At 45.2% G+C, this 13,652-nt stretch overlaps 1 protein-coding gene across 3 annotated transcripts in view; it reads right to left on the bottom strand.

Annotated features, from left to right (window-relative positions):
• Positions 1-13,652, bottom strand: part of ZSWIM8 (zinc finger SWIM-type containing 8) — a 69,775-nt gene that overhangs the window by 46,771 nt on the left and 9,352 nt on the right. For all 3 annotated transcript variants that reach the window (XM_048503209.1, XM_048503210.1, XM_048503211.1), the window contains 2 exons: positions 4,073-4,226; positions 1,052-1,146 (listed from right to left, as the gene is read on the bottom strand). In XM_048503209.1, coding sequence (XP_048359166.1) covers positions 1,052-1,146; positions 4,073-4,226 — 249 coding nt within the window. The remainder of the gene's footprint in view (positions 1-1,051; positions 1,147-4,072; positions 4,227-13,652) is intronic.

The following is a 13,652-nucleotide window of genomic DNA, read 5'->3' as shown; positions in this document are numbered from 1 at the left end:
ATAATTGGTATTTGCATTAAGGTCCACTGTAGGTATTCAACTTAACTTCCTACTGACATGTAATAAATTACCCAGAGCTGTGAGTACTTTACAGTCAGGCACATTAATAAATACATGTTTACACATAGAGGGAAATAGTGCAGTTGAAGAAAATAAATCCATGGCAGAAATATGATCCCAGCCCAACCCATACCCAAGCCTTCCTAGGGAAAGTATCAGACCTAAGCAAAATAAAATATTACACCCAGGCTACATTTAATGTGCAAGATTTTAATACAATGTGTAGAAATGTCTGAACAGATAATAAAACCAGTCAAAATGTCTAAGAGAATTATAAAGTCCACAATAGTGCAAAGAATCCAAACATGGGATTCTGGCCGCTGTTGCCCGTTCCATGGTGAACTTATTCCACTCCCTCAGCAATATTTTGTTTATTTTGCTTATGTTTGATCTAATGAGCACTATATCTACTTTCATTAGATGCAAGTTGCTTTGAAAGGATCAGATCCCCATGAGAAGAAACCTGCAAGCACGGTCACGTCTGCAACTTCTTTGGGACTGCTGCCAAGAAGATAAAAATGCCCAGAATTGTTTGATCCAAACATGGGATTCCCACCAAAATTCATTCCTGGGGCGATCAGCCAGCAACCAACTGACACATTCAGCCTGCAGGAGACTCAACCAAGCCAGATCAGGGTCAGCTGACACCACGGGATCAAAGGCTCATTCCGCACATGCAGAATAATGCACTTTCAAACTGCTTTCAGTGCTCTTTGAAGCTGTGCGGAATAGCAAAATCCACTTGCAAACAGTTGTGAAAGTGGTTTGAAAACACATTATTTTGCCTGTGCGGAAGGGGCCCAAGAATCCAGCACTGTTATCGGCTCAATGCAGAGTGGCCAGGTGGAAAAACCACTTCGCCACCCAAATCTATAATTCTCCTCTTCCCAATTCATCCAATCACAAACCCAGCTCCCACTTCAAGGCAATACTTGAAATAGACTTTAAATATTTAATAGCAACACAAACTGTTCAGCTTGAACCACAATACCTATCTGCAGCGGATCTTTAACGGCTCTCATTCGGAAAAGCTGCTCTCCCTTCTGGAATTCGTCTGCACTGCCATTTGCCAAGCAGGAGTATAACCTAGGAGAAGTCAGTAATTTAGATGTCAAAGTATCTGGAATGGAGATACACAGTACCAAACCTTGGAATGCTGCTAAAAATGCTTGGGAAATAAGTTTCACATTTTTAGTTTCTAAATAGATCACGATTTTTAAAAAAGAAGATGCACATAAAGGTAAAGGAATTGGAATAGGTAAGCCTGAGCAAATACTGTACTGAAGCAACTGATCCAAAATATCAGCACATGCATTACTAATTTAACTTCACAAAACCAGATAAACAAAAACCTCACAAAGATTATGAAATCATGAGTCATATCTTGTTCTATGTTAAGTGTTGAATGTGTCATGTTTTGATGTTTTCAGAGTTTTCCCCTTCTGTCTAGAGCAGTGGTGGCGAACCTATGGCATAGGTGTCAGAGGTGGCACTCAGAGCCCTCTCTGTGGGCACATGCGAACAGAGTCACCCCCCCCCCCAAACACACACAATTAGGCTGGCCTGGACCACTGGGCTCGTTTATTAGCATTAAACCTAAGACCTAGTTTTGGGGAAGCAGTGTAGGTAATCCTGTTAAGCACTGTTAAACCCCACTGATTTTCATGTGAAGAACTAAAGTGTGATCCTTTACCTGGGAGTAAGCTCGGTTGCTGGCAATGGGGCTTGCTTCTGAGTAAACCCTCCTAGGATCGTGATTCATCCGTTGGAAGAGTTGCACGGTTGCTTCAAAGCAAAGCCACCAACTACCACCAAGCTTAATCCCGAGTAACGCACGCCTCGGAGCCAACTGTTTTTTCTGAACTAAAACCTCAGTATTCGGGTTAAATTGCTGTGTTGGCACTTTGCGATAAATAAGTTGGTTTTGGGTTGCAATTTGGGCACTAGGTCTCGAAAAGGTTCGCCATCACTGGTCTAGAGGAAGCCATTTGCAATTTCAAACTTATTTTTTCATTGCATTGCATTGTCATTGCAAAAACATTTAATTGCTACAACAGTGAGTATTCGTTTATTTTATTTGACAGGTCATGAAAACATCGTCATGTAAAATAAACCTTAACATCTGCCAGATATCTTTATCTATTGATTGAGGTTCGGTGGGATAGGGAACTTACTATCGCTAGGACGCCGTCTTGGGATCCCATATAAAGATAGGAAATGCCCATGTGACCTGGACTGTGTGGAATCTGTATCCCACATGTTGTTATACTGTCCCCTCTATGTTCTAGATAGGGAAAAGTATATAACCCTCACCCCTCTTGCGTGGAAGGGAAGGGATAACTGATAAATGGAAGGTTATATTTCTTCTAAACAGTCATTGCTATGAGGTGCTGGAAGCTGTGGCCAAATTTTTAAATGGTGTCATTTTAAGTCGTTCTAAACTGTGTTAAATGGAAGGTTGTGATGTTATGTTTTTCTTTTATTTATATGCCATTAAAGGTATTTGATTGATTGAAATAAACCTTAAAAGAAAAAATAAAATGGAAACGCACACAGCCATTTGCCATTTGGTACGTGTGGTTTTCTGTAACGTGGCAGCTGGTTCTTCGAAATGCTATCCTATGAACAAAAAAGGTAAAAGACTTCAAGAACATTAATTTCAGAAGATTTTGCTAAAAGTAATTGGAGCAGCATATCAAAGTTTGTTTGTACCTGAAGGAAAGAGACTCTGATATTAATTTGGATCAGAGGTGTCCAACTCTGGCGCTTCAGATGTTCATGGACTATTTATTTATTTATATATATTTATAAACCGCCCTCCCCCAATTGGCCATGTCAGCAGGGGCCAATGGGAATTGTAGTCCATGAACACCTGAAGTGCCAGAGTTGGACATCCCTGCTCTGGATGACCCAGAATGAATCTGTACGGAATGTTCTTTCCTGCAGGTATGAATGAACTTGGATGCTGCTCTAATTACTTTCAGCAAAATCTTCTGAAATTAATGTTCTTGAAGTCTTTTACCTTTTTTGCCCATAGGGCAGTGATGGCGAACCTTTTCAAGACCGAGTGCCCAAATTGCAGCTCAAAACCCACTTATTTATCGCAAAGTGCCAACACGGCAATTTAACTTGAATACTGAGGTTTTAGTTTAGAAAAAATGGTTGACTCCAAGGAGTACGTTACTCAGGAGTAAGCTTGGTGGTAGTCAGTGGCTTTACTTTGAAGCAACCATGCAACTCTTCCAACGGATGAATCACGACCCTAGGAGGGTTTACACAGAGGCAAGCCCCATTGCCAGCAACCGAGCTTACTCCCAGGTAAAGGATCACACTTTAGTTCTTCACATGAAAATCAGTGGGGTTTAACAGCGCTTAGCAGGGTTACCTACACTGCTTCCCCAAAACTAGGTCTTAAGTTTAATGCTAATAATCGAGCCCAGCGGTCCAGGCCAGCCTAATTGTGTGTGGGGGTGTGTGTGTGACTCTATTTGCACGTGCCCACAGAGAGGGCTCTGAGTGCCACCTCTGGCACCCGTGCCATAGGTTCGCCACCACTGAACTATAGGAAGGTTTCCACAAGCCTGGGAGAAATACCAGGTTAGCAGAAGACTACGAATCAGGTGATTTTGGGGGGAGTCAATGGGGTGGAGGAAAGGGGTTTCATCTCCCTCTCAAGTCCTTGCCAATCACTCCTCTGTCCTTTCCACTGTGTTTCAATTAACTAATGTAACTCCTTTGAGTTACAGCCTTGGTCAATTCATTTCACAGTATTCCAGAAGCACTTTTATTGAAGTTAAAACCAAAATTAATTGTTTAATCAATGTTTATAAACCAATCAAGAAGTTTGCCATTACAGCATGCAAGAAAAAAAAATGGGGGGGGGGGATGTCACTCAAACACTCTTTTTAAAAAAACCCACAATGGTACCTTGACTACCAGCTTCACGGCTGCTGCCAAGGTACACAAAGTTGACTTCAAAGAGTCCAAGAACGGCCAAAGAAAGAGCACTCACCTGATGTCCTCCTCGTTTTCTGGGAAGCTCCAAAAGGCAATACGAAGCTGCAGCTGTTCAGGCACAGGCGGGTAGACTTTTTCCACCACCTCAAACGGAATGTGAAATGCCACCTGTTTAGCAGACAGCTCCACCAGTGGGATCACCAGCCCATCTAAACAACGCAAGCGCAAAATAGTGTCTCAAATGCACTGAATTATGCAGAAGCTGTAGCTGAAGCTGTAGCAAAGCAAAATAGAAACTGGGTTTTTTTAAAAGCCACGAGTGGTCTCCTGCGCTAACATGCGAAGAGTGTTTTGCTCTGATCTTCCACATCCCACAATATGCAAGGTCAGAAGGGTCCAGCCGAACAGAATCATAACTGAGGCAATAGGCTGCTGCCCGGATGAAATCGCGCTCCTTTCTTCTCACCAGCAGACAACAGGGTCTGGATCCCAGCAAGTGTCTCTACCCGGACAAACCTGGTTCCAAATCACGTTAAGCAGACAGGAAACAAGATGCCCCATTGCCTAGAAACTTCACTGGGGCACCAAATATTTCCACCAGTCACTGTAAACGCCTCTTGAGGTTTCTCTGCAGAAGTGCAAAGCTCATTTAGAAGAGGTACATTAAACTTAAAAATGGGTCCCATTAGAAAAATGTTAAGACCTGCTGATTGAAACAACCACAGGATTGTTCTGTATTGTGTGGCTGGAAAAATCTGTAGAGCAACAGTAAACTCTGAATCAGGGAGAAGATAAAGAGCACTTGTGTCTGAAAGACTAGGGATTTTTCTCTTGATCCAGACAAGGGTCATGTTAACAACCCAACATTTTCTTGAACAGACTTCAAAACAACAGCCGTTTATGCATGTACTGCTTACCCTGTGGCTTTGCTTCACAATGGGGTTTTCCCACAGTTTTTTGTTTACCAGGGATTTTTCTTCCGCAAAGTGTCCCTAACTGTGTCAAGCCACCATTTTGCCCACGTGCATGCACGCACACACCCCATTCCGCTTCCTTGTCTTTTTTGTTTTGTGGGGAGGTCGTCTGCTGCCTTTTGTCCCTAGCATCACTTCACTAGGCCATGCCAATTTCGTGACAATTTCAGCATGTAAAAAAGCCTTTCTAATCATTCTGAAATGGTAATCCCTACAAATTACTGTTGTGTGGGCACGGAGGAATGAGAAAACCCAAAGAAGGCTTAATGCACATTGGTCTCCTTTATTTTCCCTGTGAAGGGAGAGAAAAAGTTTCACTTTAACAGTTTTCAGAAACTGTGAGGATTCTCTGATCGAAGAGCGGAGAGGATTCTCTGATCCGAAGAGGGAAAACATGTGCATAACTAAGAATCAATTTTGAAGGGAATGTACAGTCAATGCAAAGGAGACTAGGAGTGCGTAAATGGCCAGTAAATGTCTGCAAATTAAGAATGCAAAAGGAATTTAACAATGCAGAAATATTTTAAGATCTAAGACAGCATCATATCAATTCAGTGGAGGCATCAAATACAATTCTGACCAGATTTGACAGACGTGTATGAACATTAACTGTGCCTGTTTGAAGCTTTGCCTCAAAGTCTTCTGGAGGAGCTAATGACCAGACAGTTAGTTCAGCTTTTACTTCAGCTTTTCACCTAACCATACTCAGAGTATGATCAAAATACGTACACTCCCCTTTCTCCCTAAAATGCTCCAGGCAGTTTAGAGAAACTATCTGCATTGGGGCCAATCTATACACTATACTAGCCTCGGAGAATGTGGCTGAAATAGGTTCCTTACATGGCAAATTTAACATGTAGCACACTCTTCTACTTGGATCACCCACATCTTGCGGAGAATCTGCACATTACTTCTACCACCTATCTGGAACCTCCAACAAGGAAAACTCCCCATGAGATGTAGGTCATCTACATAGCCAACCAGGACAGATGTGGTAGCTGTAAATGCTATTCCCACCCACCCACCCACCTCCCAGCTGCTACAACAACCACAATATACTGCAAGTGAATCAGTAGTTGAATTTTCAGCAGTTGATATTGGCATCCAGGTCAGGGGATGGCAGAGATCCACGTATTGCCAGCCAAACTCCTAGAAGGCCTATGTAGATCCTGTTTGCTGGAGCTCTTGCCAGAAATTATTCACAAGGTCCAGCAATGTTCCAATCCAAGAGGGCATTTCTGCAGGTCTTAAGAATCATTTGTTAGGTCTCAGGAAATACTGAGTATATTTATTATGTTATTTGGAGGGCAGCTTTCTCTCTGAGACTCAAGTACAGCCAATGAACAGTTCAATAGGGTTTTTGGACTACAGAAATCTGAAAGCAGATCTCAAACAGAGCTGAAAAGATGCATGAGCTTTTAAAGATACAGTAAGTGGTATAGAAGTTACCTAAGATTAGAGAATCTTAACAGTGTTAGGCAGTTGTACAATAGTCTAGGCCACATACTCTAACCCTTTACCAACCTGCTGACCATCTTCTTACAGTACAGTTTTATTTACCTCTATATATTCTTGCTCTGAAAATTTTGAATGTAGCCATCAACCTCAGGAAAGGAGACAAGGTAAAACTGAAGGCTTCCCGCTCCAATACAGCAATCAGACCATTTTCAACAATGCTAAGAGTTTGCGTTTTCCCACATACACCGAGCCAAAGTATGGTAGAACTATTTGGGGCAGGGCGGCCAGCCAGATGCCACTGAATATCCTCCTTAAATAAATACATGATGTAGTGGTTACAGCATAGAACTAGGATCTCCATGATTCAGGTTCAAATCCCCACTCTGCCACAGAACCTCGCTGGGTGACTCTGGGCCAGTCACATTCTTTCAGCTGAAACTAGCTCACACTGCTCTTGTGGAACAAAATGGAGGAGTGAAGGATGGTGTAAGAAGGGTTTGGATTTATATCCCCCCTTTCTCTCCTGCAGGAGACTCAAAGGGGCTTACAATCTCCTTGCCCTTCCCCACTCACAACAAACACCCTTTGAGGTAGGTGGGGCTGAGAGAGCTCCGAGAAGCTGTGACTTGCCCAAGGTCACCCAGCTGGCGTGTGTGGGAGCGTACAAGCTAATCTGAATTCCCCAGATAAGCCTCCACAGCTCAGGCGGCAGAGCAGGGAATCAAACCCGGTTCCTCCAGATTAGATACACGAGCTCTTAACCTCCTACGCCATTGCTGCTAAGCCACTCTGGGTTCTCACTGGGGAGAAATGTGGAGTTTAAGGGAAGCAAACAAAATAAACTTGTTTACTGACATTATTAATAGTCCACCTATCTTACTGAGTCTCAGAGCAGATTACACAGATTAAGTCAATGCAAGCAATAGGTTGAGACATCTAATAAGCAATGTAATAGGACTAGAATTCCATAAATCTGAACTGAAGAAACCATGACAAGTTTAACAAGAAGCAAATGGTATTACATAAGCAGAAACACAACACATTAAGAATGGGTTAATGCATATGGCATTATGAAGATAGCACATACCACATTCAGGAGGCAAGTCCATAGAGCTGTTTCCTTCACTGAAACCTCTCCTAACCCATTCTGCAATAGTACAGCCCTCTCGCTTTTTGGAAAAAAGGCCCTCCTAAACAAGTTGTTATATTTATTAACTGCAGCCAGAGTGGTATTGGCATAGAGATGGAAAGAAGACCCTTGTCCTAACTGAGAGATGTGAGAAGAGGAGAGGAGAGAAATACACTACAATGGCAAAGCTTATTAATCTTGTAAGCAGATGCCCAAAACAGGAGTTCCACGAGAAATGGAAATTATATTTCTTGCATTGTAGTGGTCTGTCCAAATAATGGAGGAGGAAGGAAGACAACTAAAATATGGTATTAAGATTCAAAAACAGTTCTAGTATACTATTGTCGGCATATGCTTTGGAGAAGCAAGAAGGGCAACTGACGGATTTGTACTTAGTATAATTAATATGTAGCAGATATTCTATCTATTCTGACCTTTAAAAGAAGACTAATCTTAACAGTTTTACTTGAATAATGACAGATAAAAATGCCCTTTTTTGTGAGCCAGCGTGGTGTAGTGGTTAAGAGTAGGGGGATTCTAATCTAGAGAACCAGGTTTGATTCCCCTCTCCTCAAGTGATGCGTTAGGGCTTATTTTCAGGGGATGTCTTATTTTTCCCCATGATTTTGCGCCCCCCCCCCCCCACGTGACCAGATCAGCTGCACCAGGGGAATCTGTAACTAGGGCTTATTTTTGGAGTAGGGATTATATTTCAAGCATGCTTATTTTCGGGGTAAGTCTTATTTTCTGGGAAACGGTGTGTGTGTATGCATATATATGTATATGTATATACTCGCGTATATATACTGTACATACTTGCGCATAAGCCGACTTTTTCAGCACAGTTTTTGTGCCAAAAAAGCCCTCCTCGGCTTATATGCGAGTCACCCACCCACCGCCCATCATTCCCCTCACTCACCCACTCGTCTTTTCCTTTCCCCTGCCAGCTCTGAAGGCTTGGCTCCAGGGAAACTGCCGCTCGGGCAGGGTGTCTCTATCATTCTCTTAAAAGGGCAATGCTCCAAAGATTGCTTAAGCTTGCGCCCGGCGTCCTGGGTGGCCCTGGCTCTTCCCTGACCCGCCTGCTCTGCAAAAAGCAGTCGTCTGCTTTTTGGGTTTCCTTGCTTGGAAGAAAGGAAACTCCCAAAGCAGGTGAATGCTCTGTCTGGCAGAAACGCCAGAGCAGCCAAGGGGATCCAAGGGGAGACAAGGCTGCTGTGGGGATCCAGGAGGCAGTGGGGGGTGGGAACGATCCGGTGGGGAGCGGGCGCCCAGGCTCTTCCCTGCCCCCACCTGCTTTGGAGTTACCACCCTGAGCCCTTAGGGGGAGGGCGGGTTATAAAGTTTCCCAGTTTTTGGTGGTAAAATTAGGTGCCTCGGCTTATACACAAGTATATACGGTATACAGAGAGAGAGAGAGAGAGAGAGAGAGAGAGAGAGAGAGAGAGATGTATGAGTGTATACGTTTTTGTCATTTTTATCCATGAAGATTTATTCATTTATATATTGTTGTACCTATATTATGCTATTCTTTTCTTTCTTTAAATATAAAAATTACACACACACACACTTCTGTTTCACACATTCTACACAACGCCAGAAGCATGGCAGAGAAGGATTTTTTTTCCACAACTGAAGTGCAATGAGGGAAAGGGAGAGAGAAGAACTACGAAATTACAAATTTAACCTGTTATGTACTCATGAGTCAACACTTGCCTCAGGCAGCTCAACCTGTTCCCCAGCCAAGCAGCAACTACTAACATTCATTTGCAACTTCCCTCCACGCACCCTTGAATCCTGCATATGGAGACCTGTCACAGAAGCCTCTTTCTGCGCTGCCACCAGGCTAACAGGCAAGCATCAGAGGCAGTAAATCTGGGTGGACTAAGATCAAGATGGCAACGAGCAACTTTAGAACAACTTTAGAAGACCTTTGCTGGATCAGACCAGTGGCCCATCTAATCCAGCATCCTGTCCCACAGCGCAGGCCAGAGACAGGGCAAAGAGGTTCCTAGCACATTGCCTCCTAGCACTGGGTTTCACAGGTTTACTGCCTCTGAATATGGAGGCTCCTTTTACTCACCATGGCCAGTGTGCTCCTCCAGAGTACGCTCCGCCCAAGAATCTAACTATCTGTGAATCTGGCTAACCCGCTTCTAAAGCCGATTTTAATTCAACTTAACCCAATTTAATTGAATATATATGATGCTAATTCAATTTAATGTATATTAAGTTGTTTTATACCAAGTCAGACTACTGACTTCTCCAGCCCAGCATTGTCTGCTCTGACTGAAAGAAGGAGGCCCCTGGGTGATGCCAGGCCCAGGGCGCAAAGGACATTCTCAGCCCCACGGCCCCAGGAGAAAACAGGATTTATGTAGCAATCAAACTGTTCTTGCCCATTCCAAGGTGCTGGGAAGTGTAGAGATTGGCACTGGGCATTGTCACGATTACCACACATTAAGCATAGCACACCTAGTGATTCTTTTAAGCCCCAAACCTCCTCAGGCAGAATGACAGACAGTGTTGACCCTCACTATCCTGGTGTAATGGGACAATCACCAGGAGATACTGAATTACAACTGGAAAAGGTCAGAGACATAATGAACCTTTCTGCCCTTCCCAACTTTGGCAGGACCATTTGGGGAGGAGCCACGGACAGGAAGATGCGCCCATAACACTAAAAGGATGTGAGAAAACACCTCTCTTGTGGGTATGCTGTGTGTATCCTCAGCTGTAAGGTAGAGCAGAAAAGCAACAAAATGTGGCACTGGACATCCCAATAATCCCGTACGGCCTCTTGTGAAACCTCCAGAGCAGGGGTGTCCAGCTCTGGCACTTCAGATGTTCATGGACTACATTGCTGGCATGGCCAATTGCAGGGGCTGATGGGAATTGTAGTCCATGAACATCTGAAGCGCCAGAGTTGGACACCTCTGCTCCAGAGGAAGTAGTTGGGTCCTGCGTGAGATCAGGGGTCTGACCCAGCAGGGCTCTGCTTACATTCTCAACCCTAGCTCCTGTCAATTAATTTCACAAACATGCTCCATTGTTTTAGTGCAGGGGTCTGCAACCTGCAGCTCCAGAGCCGCATGCGGCTCTTTCAGCCTTATACTGCGGCTCCGCATGGCCTGGAAGGTTGGAAGGTAGCATGGGCGTGTCCCTCCAGTCCTCCAGAGCAGCGCTGGAAGGAAAGGAGAGTGGAGGGGCCAAACCAGAGGAAGCTCCATGCGTGAAGGTACCTCTTTTCGCATCCCCTACACTCACCTCTCCTTCCAGCACTGCTCTGGAGGGCTGGAGGGACACTCCCATGCTGCCCTCCGACCCCTGCCATCCCCCCCTCTGCCCCAAGGAGCAGGCGGGCAGAGGGGGTTTCCCTACCCAGCGCTGCTGTCTCCCACGGTGCGAGAGGTGGCGGCACTGGGCAGGCCACGGACGCCATCCCCCCTCTGCCCCACAGAGCAGGTGGCTGCCTGCTCCATCAGGTGGAGGGGGTTTCCCTGCCCAGCGCTTCTGCCTCCCAGCACTGGAAGGAAAGATGAGTGGAGGGGCCGAACCAGCTCGGTAGATCTTCAGGGCCGTGGAAAACGGGTCCAAATGGCTCTTTGGGTGGTAAAGGTTGCTGACCCCTGTTTTAGTGGAATCGTTTAAGAAATTTATACCTTGCCTTTCAACCCCCTCCCCCCCCCAAAAAAAGTATACAAGAAGCACCTTTCCAAAGAAATAATTCATTCGTTGGATGTTCTCTAAAGACTGGTCAACACAAAGAAAATGGGGGGGGGGGGGAATGCCAGGAATGAAACCAGGGATGCTGCAGGGCCTCAGTCAATCAGCCAAACCCAAAAGGCATTTCAGCCACAGACGCGTGACATTGACGAATCTTTTTCTCTGGTTGTCGTTCTGAAAGTTTCCCTCTGCAAGCATCCACAAACATAGACAGCAGGTAACCACTGACTGCCGGAAATTTAATTCTAGTAACCAACAGGGGAAACCTCCTGTGCGCTCCTGCCAAGAAGTAGCTGACTTGGAAGAAACTGCTGGCACGCGCAGGCAGGCAGGCAGGGCGTTTTTTCAAAACAGCACCAGATGGCATCTTGCAATGGGGAGGGGCATTCTTTACCATCGGTTGGGGGAGGCTTTTGACAAACACCCACCACCCCAGTGAAGGTGCTTGCTGGATAGTGGAAATAGAAAGGACATGCTCATCTTCAGAAAGGGGGAGACAAGCCACGGCTGTCTACTAGAAACAATAGGTGGCTACCAAAGTCCTGCCAGCGATAGGACCACCGCTGGAATATGCCCCCCCCCCCGCCCTTTACCCAGGATAGCCAGCATTGATGCAATTGTTAAGAGCAAGACGTGATTCCCCACTTCTCCATACATGCAGTCTGCTGGGTGACCTTGGGCCAGTCACAGTTCTCTCAGAACTCTCCCAGCCCATGCAGAGGCCGGCAATGGCAAACCACCTCTGAACATATCTGGCCTTGGAAACCTTACTGGGCTGCCGTGAATCAGCTGAGACTTGATGGCCCTTCTCACCACCATTCACTTCACCCAGTTCTGGACTATCTTCAGGGGCCAAGTGTAGATCTGCTTCTTTCACAGGCTTCTAGTTAGGGGGTAACCCATCACCCCGCTGTTCCAAAACTGGGGTTTTACTGCTTAGTCTTTCCTGGGGGGAGAGGGGTTAATTTTTAAAACTGCTGCACGTGATCTGATCCCCCCCCCCCCCCCCCTGTTCTTTATTTTGCGGTCGGAGGCCTAAGGATTTACCTTGGCTTGGTTCGTACATTTTTTTTCCAGTGAATTTGTACTGGAAGCCATCTCAAAACATTTTAAATAAATATGAAAAGACAAGAGTTGTTTTAAGTAGGAAGAAACGAAGCAAGGATTAGCGTAGTTGGTAACCGTCGTTTTGAAAGGGACCCAGCCCCCCCCTCCCTTCCATCCCCATGGAAATTTGGGTTCATTATCATCTACAGAACCCACCCTTTCTTCTCTCCTCTTGGGAGGGTTTAAGAAGGATTTTAACGGGCATTGTTACATATTAATTGCTGCATTTTAATTTATATTATTGAGAGATTATTGTATTTGATGTTATGTTTATTTGTATTTGAATTTCATGTTGTTCACTGCCCAGAGCCCTTCGGGGATTGGGCGGTATATAAGTTTGGAAAATAAAATAAATAAATAAATAAAATAAACTTGGGAAAACACAGCGTGCGCAAAGTCACAGAGTCGGCAGCAGGTGTCCCAGAACAGACCAGCAGCCAAACTCCTCCAAACCTGAAAAATTAAACTGCCACGCCAGTAGAAGGCAGATGCGGCACTATGCAAAAAAGACCCCGGTTGTCCAACCTGAGAGGCCACCTCTCTATATCTGGCCAACACTCCCAGCCACCAGACCCCTCTTTGAAACCTAATCTTTCACACACCCACGGGAAATGCAACAGGGTGGGCAAATGCCCAGCAAACAGACTGGCTGCACAGAGCTAGTCTGGTGTAGTGGTGAAGAGCAGGTGGGTTCTAATCTGAAGAATCAGGTTTGATTCCCCACTCCTCCACCTTAGTGGCAGAGGTTTACCTGGTGAACCAGATGTGTTTCTGCACTCCTACATTCCTACTAGGTGACCTTGGGCTAGTCACTGTTCTCTGAGAGCTCTCTCAGCCCCACCTGCCTCACAAGGTGTCTGCAGTAGGGAAAGGAAGGGAAAGGAGCTTGTAAGCCACCTTGAGTCTCCTGACAGGAGAGAAAGGTAAGGTAAAAATCCAAACTCCTCTTCTTCCTCTGTTTCTCCCCCTCAGTTAGCAACCCACGGTGCTGGAATTCAGGCAGTGTATGGATAGGCATGAGAAAGATATGTCAGTTTCTTCACTGATAAACTAGCTGATAGTCAAGATGGCCTGGATTTAGCCACTTTGGTACCAGCAAAGCAGTTAAACCATAAGAACATAAGATGAGGCCTGAAGGATCTGATGAGTCTCACACAATGATCCACCAGTTCCTCTGGAGGGGCAGCAATAGGGCATAAAGGCCTTCGTAAAAAAATAAGAAGAGCCTTGCCGGATCAGTG

Source organism: Sphaerodactylus townsendi, linkage group LG07 (assembly GCF_021028975.2).
Source record: "Sphaerodactylus townsendi isolate TG3544 linkage group LG07, MPM_Stown_v2.3, whole genome shotgun sequence".
In the NCBI taxonomy this organism is placed as follows: Eukaryota; Metazoa; Chordata; class Lepidosauria; order Squamata; family Sphaerodactylidae; genus Sphaerodactylus; species Sphaerodactylus townsendi.
The sequence above is the reverse complement of the archived record's forward strand: the minus strand, read 5'-3'. Positions and strand labels throughout refer to the sequence as shown.